The 22,108-nt window shown below is 35.2% G+C and overlaps 2 protein-coding genes and 1 long non-coding RNA gene across 8 annotated transcripts; 2 read left to right on the forward strand and 1 right to left on the reverse strand.

The window, feature by feature from the left end:
* The first annotated feature begins 1,282 nt into the window (after positions 1-1,282).
* LOC143898531 (uncharacterized) lies at positions 1,283-1,886 on the forward strand. The gene is made up of 2 exons (XR_013257236.1): positions 1,283-1,473; positions 1,762-1,886. It is a non-coding gene; the product is annotated as an uncharacterized LOC143898531 (long non-coding RNA).
* Positions 1,887-4,616: 2,730 nt separating this feature from the next.
* Positions 4,617-10,424, forward strand: LOC143898526 (uncharacterized). Its single transcript, XM_077408087.1, has 3 exons — positions 4,617-5,941; positions 6,004-6,197; positions 9,623-10,424. Exons 1-3 carry the CDS (start codon positions 5,286-5,288, stop codon positions 9,661-9,663), a joined length of 891 nt encoding a protein of 296 aa, XP_077264213.1. The 5' UTR covers positions 4,617-5,285; the 3' UTR covers positions 9,664-10,424.
* A 4,295-nt stretch (positions 10,425-14,719) lies between these two features.
* LOC143898528 (uncharacterized) lies at positions 14,720-21,860 on the reverse strand. Of its 6 annotated transcripts, none has more exons than XR_013257233.1 (6): positions 21,719-21,860; positions 21,462-21,557; positions 21,261-21,332; positions 20,549-20,754; positions 15,272-15,496; positions 14,782-15,188 (listed from the first exon to the last, which is right to left on the reverse strand). XR_013257233.1 is itself a non-coding variant. In XM_077408091.1 (5 exons), the coding sequence occupies exons 2-5, from the start codon at positions 21,521-21,523 to the stop codon at positions 17,863-17,865; spliced, it is 405 nt and encodes a 134-aa protein (XP_077264217.1). In that variant the 5' UTR covers positions 21,524-21,557; positions 21,719-21,860; the 3' UTR covers positions 16,583-17,862. The 6 variants fall into 6 exon arrangements, 4 of the variants coding, with proteins under 4 accessions (XP_077264218.1, XP_077264219.1, XP_077264217.1 ...); XR_013257234.1 differs by having other exon boundaries at positions 15,272-15,649; XM_077408091.1 differs by lacking the exons at positions 14,782-15,188; positions 15,272-15,496 and adding an exon at positions 16,583-17,927.
* Between the last annotated feature and the right edge of the window lie 248 nt (positions 21,861-22,108).

Raw genomic sequence — 22,108 nt, forward strand, 5'->3', positions numbered from 1 at the left:
GTGTTTGCGGCACAGTTGTTATTTTTACGTGTCCTTTGATTCCTGGAATCTCAATGTCGTGTGCAAGAAGATTTAAAATATGTGCGGAGCATCCATAAGTAATAATGTCAGGCATGCCAAGTTCTTCACACGTTGCCAATTGTTTTCTCATTTTACGCGCATATTTGCTGCATTGTCAGTTACAAAGCTTCTCACTATGCAACCATGTTTTTGGCAACTTTTGATTGAAAGTACTGCCAAATTTAGCAAATACTCCGCGGTATGGCTATTACCTTCAGTATCAATAGTATCGCACAAATGCACAGTTTCCTCAATGATATCTGTCGCTGCTATGCACACTTATTGAATCATTGTGAATATTACTCCATCCATCCTGAGCCATACATATAGTTTTTCCATTTAAACAGTCTTTTATTTTTGCCAACTCTGAATCAAATACTTCATTTAATAGTTTGTTTGCGATTTGACGTCTTAAAGGCGATTTATATCCAAGATGCAACAAGTTTATTAATTTTATGAATTCTGGGTGTTCTACATGTCTGAAAGCCGAGTTTGTAGCGTAAATAAATCTAGTTATTTGTATGTCAAACTTTTTCTTATCTGCAATTGATGTTCTAACAATAAATGATTCCATATCTCTTGACCTCAATTTAGACTTTGTTAGCGTAGATATTGTAGATCTTGATGTTGATGATGAAGCATGTGCGACTGTATCTAACGCTGACGTATCTGTCGCTGTAAACAAAATATTCAAAACTGTCAGTCAAAAGTCAAAAAAAAGTCAAAAGTAAGGCTTTTCTGCCACCGATATCTCGCTCGCCTCGCTCGTCAATCCGCCTGCTATCAAGTTGCAATAATTTTCTACAGACTTCTATATGTTCCGCTAGACAACTCAGATGTAAAGGTACGTTGCTGTGCGTTGCGTGTAGCCGGAAACGCAGCGCTTTCCAATAGAGATGTCGTCAAAGGTCGCGTTCAGCAGACCAAGCCGCTGAGTAGCAGTCGAACGTGATTGGCTCTTACTTTTAGAACCAACCAATCAACGCAGAGTGTTGATAAGACGAACTCAACAGTTGTGTCTGCTGAACGTGGCCAAAGTCGTCAAACATCAAAGCTATCAAGTGTTTTTTTTTGCTTGTTTAAAACATGTTTTTTTTGTTTAAAACATGTTTTTTTTATACCTTAGTTTAAAACACAAATAAAATATAAAACATTGTTTTAAACAAAAAAACAATGTTTTTTGTTTAAAATAAAAAAAACATGTTTTTTGCCAACCCTGAATTGAAGTTAAAAAAATTTAAAACTAGCTTATTATAAATGTAAACGTGAAAAGTGAAAATAATGTTAGTGGTGCAGCAAAAAAAACCTGTCCATTTTATGAACAATTAGACATTTTGTATAGTACTCGGCCAAATGTGCAAGTTCTTAACGATTCTTCAGGAATCGACACTGCTAATGTTCAAAATGAATCATGTAAGTATCATAATTAATTTATATATAAATGAAATTAGCTAATTTATGTGAAATGCTTTAAATTCTTGAATTCTTTATCTTTGAATTTGTACTCAAAACCTAGATGATACAAAGTACATATTTTTCTGTTTCAAAATCTGTAATAAAAACTAATAAATAAAAGAACGTAAAACATAAAACTTAGTTAACGTAGTATAACATCCACTCAGAATCCTTACTCCTGAAACGTTCGATAGTGTACATAATCATTATTAAAATAAAGAAATAATTAATTAAATATGATTTCAGCATGTGTGAATATACAGAGGATTGTTCAACTATAAATGACAGTGACATCCCAGAAGAAAGCGAGTCTAGTTCAACTATCAGCAATGAACCTCCTAGAAAAAAGAAACGTGGATTGCTTTCAGGTATAGCGCTATTAAATAATATCAGATGTTTCTGGTCAATTAGCTGCAATTTTAATGTAATACCAACTTAAAATGTATAATGTACTGTCACGACCTTTTTGCACTCCCGAACCGCTCCGGGACGTGGGCCGGATCAAAAGAATTTAGGAGAGCGGGATGGTTGGCCTCTCCAGTGATTTCCTCGCACCTCCGATACTCCACGAAATGTTCCGAATGTTGGGCGCCAGACGCGTAACTTTGCGTCCACGAAATCGCGAAAACCTAAACGAGACGCAAAACGAAGTGGGGAGGTGCGTGGAATCGGCTAGCTTGACCTAATCACGGGCGGGGTTAATGAAGGGCGGTGCGATATTCGGCGGGGTGACACGTTAATTTCATACTCAGTCAGATAACAAAGAAAATAACATTTATTGAGTACTGGTTGTCGAGAATATAACAACGTTTATCCATCCGGTTTCGATCAAACACAAGATACATTCAATAAATAAATCAAGAATAGCCGGTGGCGGGGTGTCTGGATTCATCTAACAGAAATAATATTAAAGCGGACGCGAGACACCCACGGAGTATTAATTGAGTCTCTAATAAACACGCCGAAGGCGCTATTCTCAAACAATTAATAATTCGAGTCGAAAGTTATGATACGCAAGATTACTACACTTAACATCACTAATAAGAGTGAGGTTCAACGAAAAATGTCGCGAAATAATGGTACGTCACGCTTGGATTGCGTGAAAACCACGTCCGGAACCGTACGAAAACTCTGTCGCCACGATATCTTAACCTGACGCGAGTGATTCTCTCGGGAGGCGCCGAGTCATTTAACCAGGCAAAGAATACGATAACTAACGCAAAATACTGGATTAATGCGGTTCTCCAATGATGCGGAATACCGGTCAACGCGAAATACTAGAGTCGCGATATCGCTCATAGCCACGGAACGCCATGAAGAACTACGCAAGTAACATCTAAACGCACGAAGCGTGTGAACGCCGGTAATTTCTTAACGCGAGTACAAGTCTAACATAAGTAATCAATCGGCGGAAACGACATTCGGCCGCAATTAACAATGCCATCGACATCCCAACGCAAAATTCGAGGTTATCGCGAGCAGGGACGCCATAGGACGTAACGCAAGTAATACCGGACGCAAAGTTCTCAACGCGAGAGCAACCTTACGCGGTCAACCCGCAATGACGAGATCCGAACACACATCGACACGCTAACCCCGATGCTCGAACACAAGAATTTCCCGACGCGAAGAAACGGTAACGCAATTCACGAAGTACCGGCCCGTATGCGGCCGTACACCAAGGTCGCGAGGACAACGCAATATGCTCGCGATATCGAACTCATTAACGCCTATCGCGACCTCCAGGGATTCGCCATAACGCTTGTACCACGGTCCTGCGGCCACGATACCATCTCGAGGCCCTTCGCTCTCGTTATCGATCGCGAAATTACACTCGATCTTAACATGCGTTATCCCGAGCGAGAGCGTGCACCAGAAGGCGGTGTCGTGGCTTTACATCTCGCGATTTACGGGCAACCCCACCGGTGATACGCCTCCTCCTGGACTCCTCGCCGTCACCTTCCACCAACGATCCTCGATCCGCCAGATAAAGATCGAAATGCCCGACTCGGGGTGGCTATCGCGTATCTTAGCAAAACGTATTATCTCGCCGACGGACGACCAAAGAGTGAAACGCTAAACCCGCTCGAGATACGGTACCCCTTCCTGAGGGGCGCGCGAGCCAATCGGGCGCGAGCTTGCAAGCCCGCGGTGTCCCGGCGCAGTGCTGTCAATACGAGGTCCTTCGGGGGCGGGCAACGGTCCTTCGGCGGCGTACGACTCCTCAAATTTTGTCCTTAGCGGCGGACGGAACTTCGCTCGTGCCGGTGCGCCTCCGGTTTGACCCTGGGGCGGTGGCCAGCCACCCCGTGGGTCGGTGTTTTATGGAGATCATTTGCTGAAGCCGGGTGTTTACCCAAGCGCTTGGGGCCCCGCTGTCGGCGGCCTCGTCCGTCGCTGCCGTACGTGCCGCCCGCCTGCCGCGTTGCTCTCGCCAGCCCGCGATCTCTGCTGCTTTCGTGTTTGCCACCCCTCCTTGGTTATCGATTGTCTTTGATTTTTTTCGCCAAGCACTCCCTCGAAGGTTTGCCGTGGTGTGGGTGAGGTGCCGCGCGTATTACATTGCATAAAAACAAAAGAAGGTAATCAGAATGCGGAAACGCGATTAAATACGACCCCTGGAGATCTCGTCGTTGCCTCCCTGGTCCGTCCCTGGGCGCGAAATTCCGCGCCTTGTGACGGCGGCGGGGCGCCGCGACGGTGCGGCGAGCCGCAACGTCACAGTACATACATATATCGTTGATAAAATTCTACATCATATAATATATATATATTATTGTACATCAATGTTATGTAATATTGATATTAGCAGATAAATATAAATATTAATATAGTTATAACAACATTACAGGTAGAAAAAGCTACGAAACTATTCTAGACAAATATACAGAGAATCTGATGCTATCACAACAACAACTTTTATCAGATATTATTGTAAAACAAAATGACATGCAGAAAGAGATGATAAAAGTTGAAATGGAAAACCAAAGATTATGGGAGAACGAAATAATAGAGAAGGAGCATGCATTTCAAAGAGAACAGATGCAATCTTTTGTGCAAGCGTTGCAAGTAATAAATTTAATAGTAAAGATTGAGGAAGAAATTGATTAATTCCGTTAAATATGACAAAATTGATCGTTTCTCTTCTAAACCATTACAGTTGAATTCGTTAAGTTTACGGATATAAATCACGTTTTATAGTAATATATATTAATTACTGTTGTGTGATTACGTATGTTCGAATAACCGCGCGTATTAGAGTTGCGGCGCCACTACAGGCGCGACCAATGAGTAGCGTAGGGCAGCGTTCGTAGGTTGGTACCTCGCCGATTACCGCGCGGTAGAACAGAGACTTCCGGTAGGCTCACGAGCGAAGACACACGTCGTGCATGCTATTCCGAGATTGTATGCGCCAGCAAATAAAGAAAGTGTTTAGAAGCATCTTCTGGCCTTTATTACCAGCATCCTACACTACAAAGAATGGCGACGAGGATGGGATTGCTGGCAGCAAGCTGGTGAGAAGAGTACGCCGCCGTGTGCAAGAAGGACGAGGCTGGTGAGAAGAGTACGCCGCCGTGTGCAAGAAAGACGAGGGCTAAATGCGTTACACTTACGTACAACGTGCGGCAGCAAACATTGTGCGTTGTTTTTACCTCAAAAATTTCGTGCCTCTGCCATACATACGTGCCTGCCTATATTCGTGCTACATACGAACATACATACATACGTGCATACAGACTTCGATACAATTCGATACGTGATTCGACAAAATGGCGGAAGTGGTGATGCATGGAAGTTTCTCGATCGACACCTTCGATCCAGCAACCACCGAATGGAATCGCTGGCTACAGATATTCATAGCCGCGATTAAAATTTTCAAAATTCCGGACAATCAGAAAATGTTATATTTATTACACTACGTCGGGTCAGTAGCATTCGACGTGATCTGTAATCGGCTGGCGCCGACGGATCCATATACAAGTACATTTGACGAATTGACCGCCAGTTTCGGTGAGTTCTACGCGCCTCAACCTTTGGAGATCGCGGAGAATTTTCGTTTCTACCAGAGAAAGCAGAAAGAAGACGAAACGATCAAAGAGTACGTGGCTGCGTTGCACAAGTTAAGTGTACACTGCAATTTTGGTGCGTACTTGAAGACAGCACTGAGGAATCAGTTTGTTTTTGGCCTGGCGAGTCAACGAGCCCAGTCGAGACTGCTGGAAACGAAGGATTTAACCTTCGATAAAGCCGTCCAGGTTGCAACAGCGATGGAGTTGTCAGAAAAGGACGCTCGTCAACTACACACCGGGACAGCGGCGATCGAATATCTGGGTGCCAAGAGCAACAAAGGAGAGAAGAAGCAGCCCCGAAAAAAAAGCCGGCAAAGAAGCCATTCAAGGATAAGAGCGAAAATAATACAGCTAATGTCGGTAAACCTAATGTTCAAAAACCTGTTGTAAATGCAAATACTAATATTTCTTGTTATAGATGCGGTGGTAACCATTTTGCGAATAAGTGCTCTTTAGACCGTAGTATTAAATGCTCTAACTGCGGGACATCAGGCCACCTGCGGAAAGTTTGCTTTGCAGCGAAACATGCGACTACGAATATAGTAGAGGAAATTGCGTTACTGGAACATACAGAGCATCGTGAAAAATATTACGAGACATTCAGAATTAAAGGTAAATTACTACGTTTCGAGGTAGACAGTGGAGCGGCAGTTTCGGTAATCAGTACAGATACCGTACGAAAGTATTTTCCGCATAAAAAGTTACAACCTACAAATGTACAATTAATTAATTTTTGCAAAACCTCGGTAAAAGTAGTTGGGATAATTACAGTATCGGTCGCGTGGCGTGGCAGTCTGGTCAATCTAAATTTGTACGTCTCTACCGTGAATCGCGAGCCTCTAGTGGGACGTGAATGGATTAGGCAATTACAATTGCAGCTTACAAATTCGATTAATACAATTAATGATACATGTGCTATACAAACTAGATTACAAAAGATATTACAATGTTATCGCAATAAATTACATACGGAATCTACAAAAATTAAGGGTTTTTAAGCTAAACTGACAGTAAGGAGAATACAACTCCTGTATTTTTGAAACCACGAACTGTGCCTTTTAAATTATTACCGTTAGTAGAGAAGGAATTGCAAACACTAGTGCAAGACGGAGTACTTGAGAAAGTGAATACTTTGCGGTGGGCTACACCCATCGTGCCCGTACTTAAAAAAATAATAAAATACGCCTGTGTGGTGATTTTAGTGTAACGCTTAATCCTAACCTACTGGTGGATGAGCATCCTCTTCCTACCACTGATGAGTTATTCGCATCAATGGCAGGGGGAGATAAATTTACAAAAATAGACTTGAAACAAGCCTATTTACAAATGGAAGTCCGTGAAGAAGACCGCGAGTTAATAACATTGAATACACATAAGGGTCTTTACAGAAGCACTAGGCTCATGTACGGTATTGCATCTGCGCCCGCAATTTAGCAACGCGAGACAGAGAATATATTACAAGAAATTGACGGTATTTCAATTCTTTTAGATGATATTAGGATTACCGGGCCTAATAACAAGATCCATCTCAACCGTCTCGAACAGGTGTTGCAACGCCTAGCCAATGCTAATATACGTATCAACGAGGAGAAATGTGAATTTTTCAAAGATAGCATAGAATATTGCGGATACAGGATCGATAAAGAAGGCATACATAAAACGGTTGGAAAAATGCAGGCAATTGACCAGATGCCACGACCCAAAAATGTAACAGAGTTACGTTTCTTTTTAGGAATGGTTAACTATTATGGCCGTTTCATAAATAATTTAAGTACAATTCTTACACCGTTACATACCCTTCTACAGAAGGATATTCCATTCAAATGGTCACGTGATTGCGATCGAGCCTTTCAAGAGGCTAAGCATCATTTTAAAAGCGACACAGTATTAGTACATTTCGATACGAAGTTACCGCTCATTCTTGCTACGGACGCGAGCCCTTACGGTGTCGGGGCAGTCTTATCGCATCGTTATCCCGATGGCAGTGAGCGTGTTATACAGTATGCGTCACAAACTTTAACGGATACACAGAAAAAGTACGCGCAAATAGACAGAGAAGCTTATGCGATAATATTTGGAATCCGAAAGTTTCATCAATATTTATACGGGAATAAATTTACCCTTTACAGTGACAATCGGCCTTTGGTGCAAATTTTTTCACCTTCCAAGGCTTTACCTACGTACACAGCATTAAGAATGCAACATTATGCAGTTTTTGTACAAGGATACACTTTCGAAATTAAATACAAGAATTCTAAGTTTAACGGAAACGCCGACTGTCTATCACGCTTGCCTATCGGTTGCGAATCTGCTGCAAAATACGATGTAGTGGATATTTTTGAGTTGGAAATATTACAAGATATGCCAATCTCGGTAGACAAGTTAGCACGCGCTACTAAAGAGGATACACAATTACAAGAGATATTAAATGCGTTACGAAATAAACAAGACATTCCTGCAAAACTACGTTTCAATATTAATCGGCTGCGTTCAGCATACAACAGGACATACTTTTATGTAATGGAAAAATTGTTATACCGAAATCAATGCGTGAACAAGTACTACGAGAACTTCATAAGAGTCATTTTGGTATTGTCAAAATGAAGGCACTAGCGAGAAATTTATACTGGTGGCCTGGTCTCGACCAGGCTATTGAAGAAATAGCGAGAGCTTGTAGTATTTGTAATACATACCGAAGCGATCCACCTAAAGTGGAGGTACACGAATGGGAACCTGCAAAGGCATCTTTCGAGAGAGTACATGTTGATTACGCGGGACCTTTTATGAATACGTACCTGTTCGTATTCGTTGATGCTTTTTCAAAATGGCCTTTCGTGTATCCAGTCAAGGATATGACCGCGAGTACGACTATTCGAGTATGCAAGGAAATTTTTACAGATTTCGGGTTGCCAGAAACAATGGTAATGGATAACGGACGTAATTTTAGATCGTCCGAATTCCTAGAATTCTTGAAAACTTGCGGAATCAAACCTAAATTTACAGCACTTTATCATCCGTCTACCAACGGACAAGCTGAACGTTTCGTGCAAACTGTAAAGAGTTCCTTACGCAAGATACTTACCGATCCGAAAAATAGAGGACTAAATATAAACGATGCATTGCGTATTTTTCTCGTACAATATAGAATATCCCCCCATTGCGTTACAGGGGTGGCTCCGGCTGAACGAATGTTCAAGCATCAAATGCGTTCACGTTTTACAGTTAACTTGTCGGAACCAAAAACCGTTACAAGCGTTAATGTAAATAAGAAGTTTTGTGAATTTTCGGTGGGGGAAACGGTGCGATGCCGCAATTACAGAGGTCCATTAAAGTGGAAACGCGGCGAAATTATATATCGTACAGGGAAGCTACACTACCGAATTAGACTTGATGACGGCCGAATTTGGGAACGGCATGTAGATCAACTTCTCCGTTCGGGGGAGTACAGGGATCACTCGGGAGAACCGGGAACAGAAATGGATGCGAATCCACCCGACGCGATGGAGGACCGTGAAAACGAGGCAATGCCGCAAAATATTGGCGATGCAGAAGTACCGTTGCCAGCCGAACCGGCGGAAGATCCACCAGTTCAAATAGAAGAAGCAGTAGCTCCAGAGCCTGTGCCAAGAAGGGTACTTCCGGAGCGAAATAGGAGGCCGCCAGCGTGGTTGGCATATTACCGTTAGTGCGAAAACGTCCTAGCGTATAACTTCTCGTATAACTTCTTTCCACGGAGGGAAGAGTGTTGTGTGATTACGTATGTTCGAATAACCGCGCGTATTAGAGTTGCGGCGCCACTACAGGCGCGACCAATGAGTAGCGTAGGGCAGCGTTCGTAGGTTGGTACCTCGCCGATTACCGCGCGGTAGAACAGAGACTTCCGGTAGGCTCACGAGCGAAGACACTACACGTCGTGCATGCTATTCCGAGATTGTACGCGCCAGCAAATAAAGAAAGTGTTTAGAAGCATCTTCTGGCCTTTATTACCAGCATCCTACACTACAATTACTTACATAATATAACATCTTGTTTAATAGATAAAAGAAGGAAGTATCATTGGGTCAAGCCAAATAAATAAATCAATGGCGTCAACATCCACATCTTCTACCAATAGACCAATGGCGTCAACATCCACATCTTCTACCAATAGACCAATGGTGTCAACATTCACATCTTCTACCATTACTGAGGAGAACAACAACGACAATTCAAAGGCATGAAAATTTTTTGAAACATACTGAGCAATACAAAAATAAAAGTATATACATATAAGTGGATATATTATATGAACAAAAAAGTGTTATAAAACATGTTAAGTTTAAAATTTTAACGTACTGAAACCAAAGGATATAAGGGAACGGTACCAATAGTGAACATGTACCTATATCCGAATACCTTTATTATTTATAATTATAACGCGAGTTAAATTCAAAGATAAAAGTATTTTTTCTTGTAGTTTGAAATTTCAGTTATAATATCCAAACGTTTATTTTCATGAATTTATATTTTTTTAAAGGTATCCGGACACAGATACGTGTTCGGGTATTGGTACATTTCCTATGCTTAAGTGTTTGGGTATTGGTACCTTTCCCTTATACATATAGCTATATATAATTATAAGTAGGCATAAGATAACTATAAGTAAGAATATAAGTATATATATTATAAGATGAACCAAAGTGTTATAAAATATATTTAGTTTAAAATTTAATAACTAATGTACTGTGAAATCAAAGTATTATAAATATTAAGTTTAGTACAAGACATTTAGATGCAATAAGGTAAAATGTTATTAAAATTTAAACCTGTTCAAATGCATATAAAAAATATTAAATAATATAAAAAATTTACATATATAAATAAATAGAAGTATTGATTAATATTTACATTTATTTTATATACATATACACATATTTATTAACACACATTAGCTAAGAGTAGAACTTCAACAGACAAAGTAATTCCGTTTTATAATACATCAAAGACAATTGTTTATCTTAATAGTGTTTTTCGAAGAGGAAAGTTTGCGGTTAAGTAATCTTTTAGACATTTTCGTATAATAGTAGAACGTATATTGTCTCGTTCACAATTTATTTGTTGTCTTGGTTGTACAAATACTTCATCTAATTCAATAACCGGTTGCAACCACTCTTGAAGAAATCTGTCTTTATTGTCTTCACAAAAATTGTGCAGCACACAACATGCAACTATAACTTGAGGTACAAATTTATAGTTACAATCCACTTTTTTCTGTAATATTCTCCATCTAGCTTCCAAATGCCATTTCCACTGAAACCCTTGCGGAATTGAGGTAGACATTAAATGATTCTTCTTCAGGTGAAAGAACCATAATAACTTTTCATTAACCATGGCAGAAGTAGATAGGCTGGATCTCCAACTATCATGAAAGGTATTCCTTGGCCGTTTACATGTTTTTCTATCTATAACAAAATGAAAGTTAAAAAAAAAATCAGTCTCATATATCAACATATATATATATATATATATATATATATATATATATATATATATATAATATACAAACATATAAAATTAATAACAAATATGACAAATAGTTTACAGTTATTTAAATTGAATTATATATTATTATCTACAATTTATCAGTTCCAAAATGTACAAATAAGAAAAAAAATTTATATCGATATGAGTAGACTTGTCAAAATAAGCACTAAGTACAATAATCAATCAAAATTCATTTCAAAGTCGATTCTACTGACAAGAATCAAATACATAATTTATAAATAACAAAGATAAAAACCTGTGGTATTATTTCTTGTGAGTGTTTGTATAATGTACTATCTGTGAAAACTGCAGCATCATGAACACTACCAGGGTGCTTGGCAAAGACATTACGAAATCTGTAAATAATATTGTAAATGTAAATAGACAGTTATTTGTATATATTTTCAGAAAAGACATTTTCTTATTAATATCTATATTTGTATCATTTCAATTACCTTCCATTATGATCAACTATTGCTTGAACATTGTAAGCAGATGCCCATCCTTTTCTATTTACAAAATCTCTATAACCTTCTTCTGGTACTGTAATAGGTATATGTGTTCCATCGATGCAACCAAGTATTTGAGGGATATGAGAGCAGATGTTTTCAAATTGCATTGTAATATATTTAGTTTCATCTTGATTTGGCATATTAATATAAGCGGGAGCTAAAACTTCATTAATTGCTTTCACAACTCTGTAAAGGTATTTTTTCACTGTTGATTTATGTACACCAAATACATTTCCAACTACTCTGTATTCAGAACAACTAGCAACTTTATACAAAGCTATAGCAAGTTGTTTTTTTTACAGATACAAGCTCCCTAGCTTTCAAAAGTTGCATTTTTGGTTTTAATGCATCTTCCAGTAAATCACGCAATTTAAAAAAATTCATTTTTGACATTCGAAAACTTTCGACCCATTCAGAATCAGTATATTCATTTAATACAATAGAGTCCCAAAATTCGTAACTTCTTTTTTTCATCCATATTCTTCTGTATTGTATGCCTGTCGTAATTAGTTGTGAAGGTATCGGATTGTTTATTATTACTTTCCACATAAAAATTAAATTAAATTTTTGTTCCAAACATAACCTTAGTAGACGTTGTAATAAGGCTCGCCGTTTTGCTCTTATTATTAGCATCATGCGTCTTCTTCGAGTATATTGTAAATTTTGAAACATATAAAAAACCTGGCCATACACTTCGACACACTATTATTATTCATATTTTCTTGTTTTCATTCAACTAAATGCTACATCACTTACGAAATAAACTTAATTTGCTATTCTCAATACCACCAGTAAGAGGCAATCAACATGAATTAAATTCGTATTATTTTTTTCCCTTAGTACTACATGCTTAGTACATTCGATGTAAACGCGCCCGTACTAAAGCTTTCATGCGCACCAAATTTAATACACGTAACCAACGTTTCGACGATGTAAACTAGGTCTATGACTAAAACTTTGTTACGTGCAATGGCCTTTATATATACTAGGCTTAATTACAATATTATAAGCCTAGATTTTGTAAATCTAGATACTGTAAATTATTTAGACTAAGGTATTGCTTACATATATTATAGTTTATAAAAACTATAATAAAAGTTATATATAGCTTAATGGACAAAATTCTCATATACACTAATTTTTTAATTATATTAAAAGTATAAATTAATTCTATATAACATATAATCAAATGGAACTGAATATGGATATATATTATTAAAATATATATTTAATTATATTTATTTTTATTTTATATAAAAACAATGTCACATATATATTAAAAATACCTCAGGAGATTACTGCTTGTCTGCGAGATATTCAGCAATACCTCTAACACTTTGAAGAGTTGGATCTAGAATAAGTGCTGGCCGCGAACATGAGTTTCATGAATTGGAAATCGCTTTTTTATATTTTGTACAAGTTATTTTACTACGAATGAATCGTATTCATTTACACACATACTACTCTCGAAAATATTAAAGAAGTAATTGATACAGCAACTATTAACTCAGGTTTTCAAATTTGGTGGCGCAGGGGTCTACGAAACGCTACGCTACAGTATGTACATACACTACTGCTGTTCATGGAGCTCGCATTCGCTAGCGCTATCTAGAGTCCTATATTAGTAGAGAGACGCTTAAAGGTCAATCCAGACAAATTTGCATAGCGCATAAACATAAGCATAAGAGAATTGATTGGTCCATATGCATGTGCATAAGGAAATAGGCCAATCCGTTTCTTTATGCATATGGTTATGCACCTATGCAAGTTTGTCTGGATAGACCTTAAACAGGGAGCACACACTTCTGCACAACGCATAATACGTAAGCATAAGAAAATTGATTGGTCTATTTCCTTATGCACATGTGTATGGACCAATCAATTTTCTTATGCTTACGCATTATGCGTTATGCAGAAGTGTGTGCTCCCCACTTTAGCGTTGGTATGCGGTAGCGAGCTCCCCGAACGCACCCAATGTCGCTGTCGCTATCGCCTATTGTGCAAGAAGGGGCTTTATGTTTACGTTTTACTTATGGTTATGGCAATTCGTATGTGAAAGCCTGGGGCTCGATTGCGTATCTTGAAACAAGGTAAAAATTACAAAAGTGAGGAAATTCGCTAAAGTATCTACAATTTTATTTGTCAAAATCTAGTAAATCTGTTCATTTTTGTAATTTTCACCTTGTTTCAAGATAAGTATGTACATACACAATCGACTTCCTGGCACAGTATATACAGTAGCGCAACTCTCTGTCGGTAGAGTCCTATATTAGTAGAAAGACGCAAACTTGTTCCTCCTTCTGATTGGTCGGTTATAGACCAATAGACAGCAAGGCGTACGATCACAAGATGGCGGCGGCGGCAGAGTGGGAATGCCCGCATTATATATACAACTGACAGTGTTGACTAAAGTTTATAAATACATATATATTATTATTTCTTGTGATCAAGGTAAGTAGAAATATCTTTTCTGTGTTGTTAAATAACTGCATTGGGAACTTTACTGACATTGTGGGTTGCTTATTTGTACCCTGCACACATATATGCAGCCTAATCTTTTTATCTGTGTCGGATTCTCATTATAATTCGTTTATTTGATCTATTTCAGATGAGGCACTGTTCAGTTAGTGGCTGTAATGTAAAGGAAAAGCAAGGCCTTATATTGTTTAAATTTCCAAAAGAACCAAAACGGCGTGCAAAATAGATTTCATTAATGAACCGTCCAAATTGGCAACCTTATGCAAATAGCACAGTTTGCGAAGTATGCATCACTATGTGTTTCTACTGCTGTTAATAAATTTTCTGTTAATAAATTAATCGTACCCTTTTTTCAATGTTTAGATGCATTTTGGCTATATGCAGAGTATATTATTTATGTTATGCTCTTTGGCAGGGTATTTTTATTTTATTTTTATTTTTACATATTTTAAGACTGATAAACCACTAATGTAAATTTACATAAAATAAAGAATATATTGTGAAAATAATAATTTATTTCAAAATTAGAACAATTATACAATTTTATATGTATATGTATATAGTGATTTGCATTAGTATTCGGACATTTCACAAAACATATATTTTTGTATAAATTACATTTACATAGGAATTAAATTACTATAACTTTAATAGTTCAATATTTTGTAGGGTATTATTTTGTGCTTCAACTTACTAAAAGAACAACATTTCTTAAATAAATATACGAATTAATTTTTTTCAAGTATTATGATGTCCGAATATTAATGCGTGGCACTGTATTATTACATTATAAATTATAAATATACAATTAGTCCGTTTATAATTACGTTATAGACAGAACGAGCCCAAAACACTAAGACTCTTTATAAACTCCTTTATAGCTCAAAACTTTTAGCAAGCGTTTGCCAACGTATAGCTCTTGCTTCATTAGGTGTATCTCACAAACCATTTTTTCAAAAGTAGCAAAGTCACTGTTATACTTCTCTTGAAGATTTTTTAATTTTTCTTCCACTATTCTAGTCTGGAATTTGAGATACTGTATTTCATCCGCCTTAGACAATGGAGCAGAGATGAGATTTAAATTGGAGCTCTGCAGAAAGACCAAGGTTAAGTAACAGTACTAGGGTCGACGGATATTTGTAATTTATTTGAGATAAAAAAAACTGAATTTACCTCACACATATTCAGGAATGGACCAGCAGGTTCGCTGATATGACAGTGAAACAACTTGCTCTTTCTTCTTGCACAAAAGAAAATTATTGAAAAGCGTAAAACTTGGTAGGAGCCTAACCTCAAATGAGCAACAAGTCTCTCAATATTCGAAAATGTCACGTTCGATGCATTTCATCATTTCACTTCTTACATAAAAATTGATGTAATGTCGATACAGGTATTGAACTGCAACGAAGAATAAATACTTACTTTAGTAAAGAGCACTGATTGCGCTGGCTAAAAGTAGAAACACCATGGGCTAGATAGTGACGGCAGCATGGTGGGGGTACGATCATAAGATGGCGACGGCAGCAAAGTGGGGGTAAAGTTTGCGTCTCTCTACCATTAGGAATATAGGGATGTAGTATAAGCCCAGAACATAGGTGAGGGGAGTGAAGCCGAAATGCGGGGGGTTATGTGCCTAAATTTCATTGGTTACAATTGTGCGCATGCTCAGTATCTTGTGCCGCGCCAATCGTCACCGGCAGGTTAAAGGTAAAATTATAAGATATACTTAAATTCTGCTGTAAAAAAGTTAATGATAAAAATATTATATAGTGTTATTGTATATATATTATGAATTATAAACATATTTATATTTGTAGGACGCGTAATATTTGTAATTGTAATTGTAAAATAAATACTACTAATGAGTTTAGTCTATACTGTAAATAAAATATAAAAAATATTACATTAATATAAAGAATGGCATTTTATTATACTTTTTTAATTATATTTATAATCTTCTACCTACTTCATGAGTCATGTCAAATAGTAAAAACGTAAATTGATTGTAAAAGAATTTATATCAAGGTATTTATTTTAAATTTGCAAGAAAAACGGTTATCCAAAAATGGCCCATAAAGTAGCATTAATTAAACACAAACAGAGATAATAATATAAAAGTTAAGTATATATATATAATTACGATAATACACACGTATATTACAAAGCAATACAATTTATTTCGAATTGTTACAAAAGTTAAAACATAAAACAGAATAGATATACTAAATTATAGTTTATTATATTATTAATGAACCAATACTGTATTATATATAAATAAACAAACAAATAATTACTTACCTTTAAATAATGTAAGTTTATTTAAAAAATGACGTCGACTTTTTTTTTTATTTATCTTTGTCAATACTATTTAAAGTAATATAATGCAGACAAATTTTGACATATTTCTGTATGATAGTTCGAATTAAATGAACAAAATATTTTACTAATACTATATTATTTTATACAAATACTATATTATTTTATACAGAATTAAAAATAAACCTAACCTGTGAAATGTAATCTTCCGATTTTTATCAACGTTTATTTGTTTCCAATTTTGGCAATTGGATCGATTTTTACAATTTGGCACATAACATTGCACCATTTTGCTTTTTTTTCCTTTTTGCTAACAAAAAAAAGAGTATATTTGATGATTGACTCACTGCAAACAGTCTCACTGCAAACAGTCTCACTGCACTTGCGCACCATTACAGCCAATCAGATTTAGGCACATAATACCTCGTCCCTTCGTCGCGCAATGGCTTCCCCCACGTGAACTCATGCTCCATCCCTATATTCCTATATTCATGCTCTTTACTAATATAGTTGATGTTAGCGTGGATGAAAATGAACTGCACATGCGCGTGCAAGGTATGTAACCAATCAGAACACCGATAATCTGTCTCACTTTCTCTCACTGTTATAAGTCTCTCTCTCTTTCTAATTTATCGTTGCGTGTCAGACGCGCGTGTTTTGATTGAGATAATGTATGGAGACGCATGTTTGACGTGCGTTATAACGCGCAGAAACGCATGCATAAACAACAAGGGTTACATTTGGGATAGAAATAAAACATGATGTACAACCAGACGCGCGCTATATATTTATTTATTGGCACTATACATTTTTTAATTATATATATATAGGTTAGGTACATACAAAATACAGATAAATTTTAATAATTTGTATAGCAATTGTACAAATGTGCCATATTACATTTTCGTGTTATACACGAGTTGTATAACACAAATCAATAAATTATTTATGCTATCAATATTTAAACGGTCACAAAAGAAAATATCAAGGAAATATTAAGAAAATTATATAATATAACTTGTAACTTAATTTTATCTAATTTTTTTTATTCACAATGACAACTATGTATATGTATATAGGTATATGTATGTATAAACTGTCAAGTTACATGATTTCTGCAATAATAATTGCAATAACAAAGTAAACGAAATAAAAGAACTAATAAAAGTTAAATCTGTTACATGCCCGTTTAAAAAGCGGATAAAAAGTATGTAAATAAGTTGATGACTCGTGTTGGCAATATTCCGTAAAAAAAAAGAAAAAATATATATAAAAATTATGAAATAATAAAAAATAAACAAAACATACACACACAGAGACTTAATTATATAAATAATACAATAATATATATGTAAATATCATGCAAATTAAAGAATAATAAAACAAAATAAAAAATAATAAAAAGTGCATAAGATGTAAAAAAAATGTAAAAGAGAATCATAGATAGCTTACACCAACCAAACACATAGTAAATCTTCTTCTCCCTTTATAATGGCAGCTAGCCTCATCGGGACTAATGCAGCCAGATAGAAAACATATATTAATATATTAATGTAAGTTAACAAAGTCAGTTCCAAGCATACATATATAAAATAGAAATTTTATTGACAAATATTAATACATAAAAATAAAAAAATGTCATACTAAATAAAGTTAAAAATATACAATAATAAAAATATGCAATTTGTGTAAAACAAAAAATGTCTTGACTCCTAATATTCCTATGCCAAAATATATTTATTAATTTCTTGTGTCCAACTCAATCATTAGTCCATACTTCAGTTACTCGATCCACCTCAGTGTACGAACCAAAGAAAGAGTGGGAAAGAAAGTAACTTAATATATTTACAGTTAAAACTTTAATATTTAATACTTATAACACTGTGTATGTAACTATGAAATCTATTTATTATAAACATAGCATGCAAAAAGAAAATAAAGATAAAGAAAATTATAAGTTGTTATTACCATGACCATAAACTGTTATAACATAAACACGTGAAAGTATATGCTAGCAAATACAATGTCACAATCAGTCATACACTTAAGAAATATAAATTAGTAATGGTGTATAAAAATAAAACTGTCTATATATATATATGTGTGCGTGCGTGCGTGCGTGCGTGCGTGCGTGCGTGCGTGCGTGCGTGCGTGCGTGCGTGCGTGCGTGCGTGCGTGCGTGCGTGCGTGCGTGCGTGCGTGCGTGCGTGCGTGCGTGCGTGCGTGCGTGCGTGCGTGTGTGTGTGAAATAAAGAAAGCAATATATATTGCATATAAAAGAAAAGACTTATAAATGTAAAATATTCAAAAGTTTTCTGTTTCTTTTACAAATACGTTTACATGCCTTATTATGTTGTTTTAAAGTATAATAAATGCGCATACGAAAAAATAATTTTATTAAATAAATTGTTGGGAAATGTGGACACGGCGCTTCAAAAGTTACATTCTGTGCAAGTTGAAATAAATAGATACCAATGTTTTTTTTAAAGCAATTACTTTCAAACGTTTTCACAAATATTTCCTCTAATTGATGGATATAAGCACAAAAATTATTACTTGGTAAATTTAATTTTCTAAAAGGATTTTCCTCTGTATTGTAAGCTCGGAAAGAACAATACAAAGCAGTATCATCTAAGACAGTCATATTTTCATTTACATAATCTGTACACGCTTCACACGTATGCATTTCTGTACATTTTTTTATTAAATATCCGCAAACATATTTTTAAAGGCATTTACTTCTGGTAGTTCTATGTTATGATAATCGTGATTAGGAATATCTAAAATTACACGTGCCGTAGATGGAATAAATTCTGAGGAAGTAGACGGATTCGAACCTGACATATACTAACTAAACTTAACATGCAATCATTATCCGCAGTACAATTTTGCGTATCTGAATGTTGTAACATCTTCATACTAAATAATTTTTTAAAGGCACGACTAAATTGTATCGGTGTCGGATTTATTGTTGTCTAACACAGCCAAAGAAATTTTCTAAACAATCTTGATTGATTCTTCGTGTCCGAATATGTGAAAAATTATGACATTTTAATTTTTCCCAAAGTTGCATCATGCTGTTGATAGTTATTTGCCAACATTCGAAGCATTGAACTTTTACACAAGATCCTTTGTCATTAATTACCTTAATAGTTTTAAAAAAACATAACATTTCTTCTAAAAATTCAATTTGTTTTTCGCTTCCTGTAAATACTTGCGCATATTCCTTTGGACTATTTAAAGTGGAAGAATTTAAAATATCGAATAATTTATCAAAATGGTCGATAAAATCTATTGTTCCAACTGCTGCGCTTGGAAGAAGGCCCAAGGACAAGTAAGTGCACATACCTGCACACATACAATTACTGAGAACTTGAACAGCGTATGGTACTCTCATTTTATCAAAATTACTTGGCTTGATATGCTTTTGAGTTAACTTTGGGGCCAATTTTATCCACTGTTTACTGTCTTTGTTATAAAATTCAATAATATCATTCCATGAAGCAACTTTGTTATTTCCAAATTGTATATTATGTTTCAACAAATTATCACGAGTTCTTTTCATTAAATGCGGAGTATCGAATATATATAGTACCTCATGTCCGTCAACTAAAAAGATTGAATTTTGTACAGAAATACCGAATTCTCGGGATAGTTGTGGAAAGTTAGATCCCATGTCCGAAATTAAAGCATGCACAGTAGCACCGCAATATTGTAATTTACGTATAACATCAAATATAATAGGTTTCAATACATTAAATTTACATGCATTCTCGACAAAACAAAAGCAAAGAGGAAGTTTCCAATTCCTTTCAATGCTACGTGCCATAATAACTAAAACACTTTTTGCAGGTAACGGTTCTTTCTGATCATTACCGGTATCTTAAAAACCGGTGAATTATTTCATCTTGTGAAACATTGTAAAATAAATGAGCTTGTAAACTCATTTCATCTATGCACAAAATGCAATGACGTTCTAATAGTGGCAATGAATTTAACTTTACAGCTAACAGAAAGTATATACCTAAAGCAAATTGTTTAAATTCGGAATTATACCGTCTTCCACGTTTGCTTTTAATTTGTGCATCAATTTGGGCAGATAACAATCGTGCGAAAGTCGGAGAAAAAACTTACAGCCTAATTGACGTAGAATCTCGTGATCCTTAAGCTTCTCTTTTTCTGCTTTCTTCTTCCTTACAGTTAAAATCTTCACTTTCTTCTGAAGCCGTCTGTTTCTTTCGTCCAGTGTTTTTACTCTTCCTTGTAATCGTACAATGCGTTCTTGCAATTTTTTCTTCCGCGGACTTTTTCCTCTTCTTATTGTGCTGCTGGACGTGCTCCTATACATAACATATACATATATTATAGCAAAAAACAGATAGTAAACCTGTAGAAAGAAAGTTGAAGTATTAATTACAATTTTAGAAATGTCAATAACGAAAAAATATAAAAATAAAATAAACCAAATATTTATTATAAACTCTTAAAAAACTTATTTGAATATTAAAATTAAATAGATATAGTATTGATAACCTTATTTATTTAAAATTATCTTATATATGTGTGTGTGTGTGTGTGTGTGTGCATGTGTTCCTTATATGTATATGCAGACATGTTAAAATAAGACAAATGTTTTTATAAATACACGTACTCTCACGTAATATTATTTATGTCTTGTTATATTAAATGCAGAATGCAATTTTTAAAAGAAAAGAAACATAAAATGGACTGTAATAAGTTGTAAGTTTAAATCAAAATCTACAGACTGATTATAAAAAACTGTATAAAAGAAATAATAATTATAAAAACACATATGTATAAATATAATGTAAATACAAATACGTACGGCTTATGGACATCTTTATCACATTTTGGCATCTGCTCTGTTATAGGCGGGAATGATTTCGACTGTAAGTCACTGAAACATACCATTTTAGTGTAATATTACTTTTTATTGCTAAATAAAAAATGTCTAAAAAAAGTTAATTATAAGAACAAATAACTATCTATAATAGAAAGATAAATACATTTTCAAATATTTAAGTACCTATTTGTTTCCTCTTGTTGTAAAATATAAAGATTTTCTTCTTCAGGTAGCTCTTCATCCATCTTTTCATTTACTGATGTTGTAATACATGCATTGCTATAAATTATATGCAATATATCATTAATTATAATATGTATTATATTATCAACAATATTGTTTGATATTGTTTAAAAAATATACAATATACTATTAAATATAAAAAACCACATTATTTAGAATAGAAAAGATTATACATTATAAGATGTGTATGGGCTTACTTTCTTCCAAAAAATATTGTTGGTACAGCATCTAGTTAAAGATGAGCTCTACTCTTACTTATCTTGTACCACTTTTCTTCAAAATGTAAGTGGCACAATCGATAATTACGATGGCCATATTCTGCACCCATTGCTTCCAAATCTAATCTTTCACAAGCACGTATCCATTGCAACCATCTGTAAATATTATTCAAATTTGTAAATGTAAAGAAATATTTTAATAATATATACATATGCGCATGCACATAATAATATACATACGTTTAGAAATATCAAAATAATATATTATAATATGTAAATTTATACTTGTTTTAAAAAATAATAATTAATAAATAAAATAAAATCATTATACCTTTCATGTTCCTTTGGAAACCGAAAAAAATGTCGTTT

The sequence above is a fragment of the Temnothorax americanus genome, unplaced genomic scaffold, assembly GCF_048541705.1.
Source record: "Temnothorax americanus isolate GAGA-0224 unplaced genomic scaffold, ASM4854170v1 Scaffold232, whole genome shotgun sequence".
Taxonomy (NCBI): domain Eukaryota; kingdom Metazoa; phylum Arthropoda; class Insecta; order Hymenoptera; family Formicidae; genus Temnothorax; species Temnothorax americanus.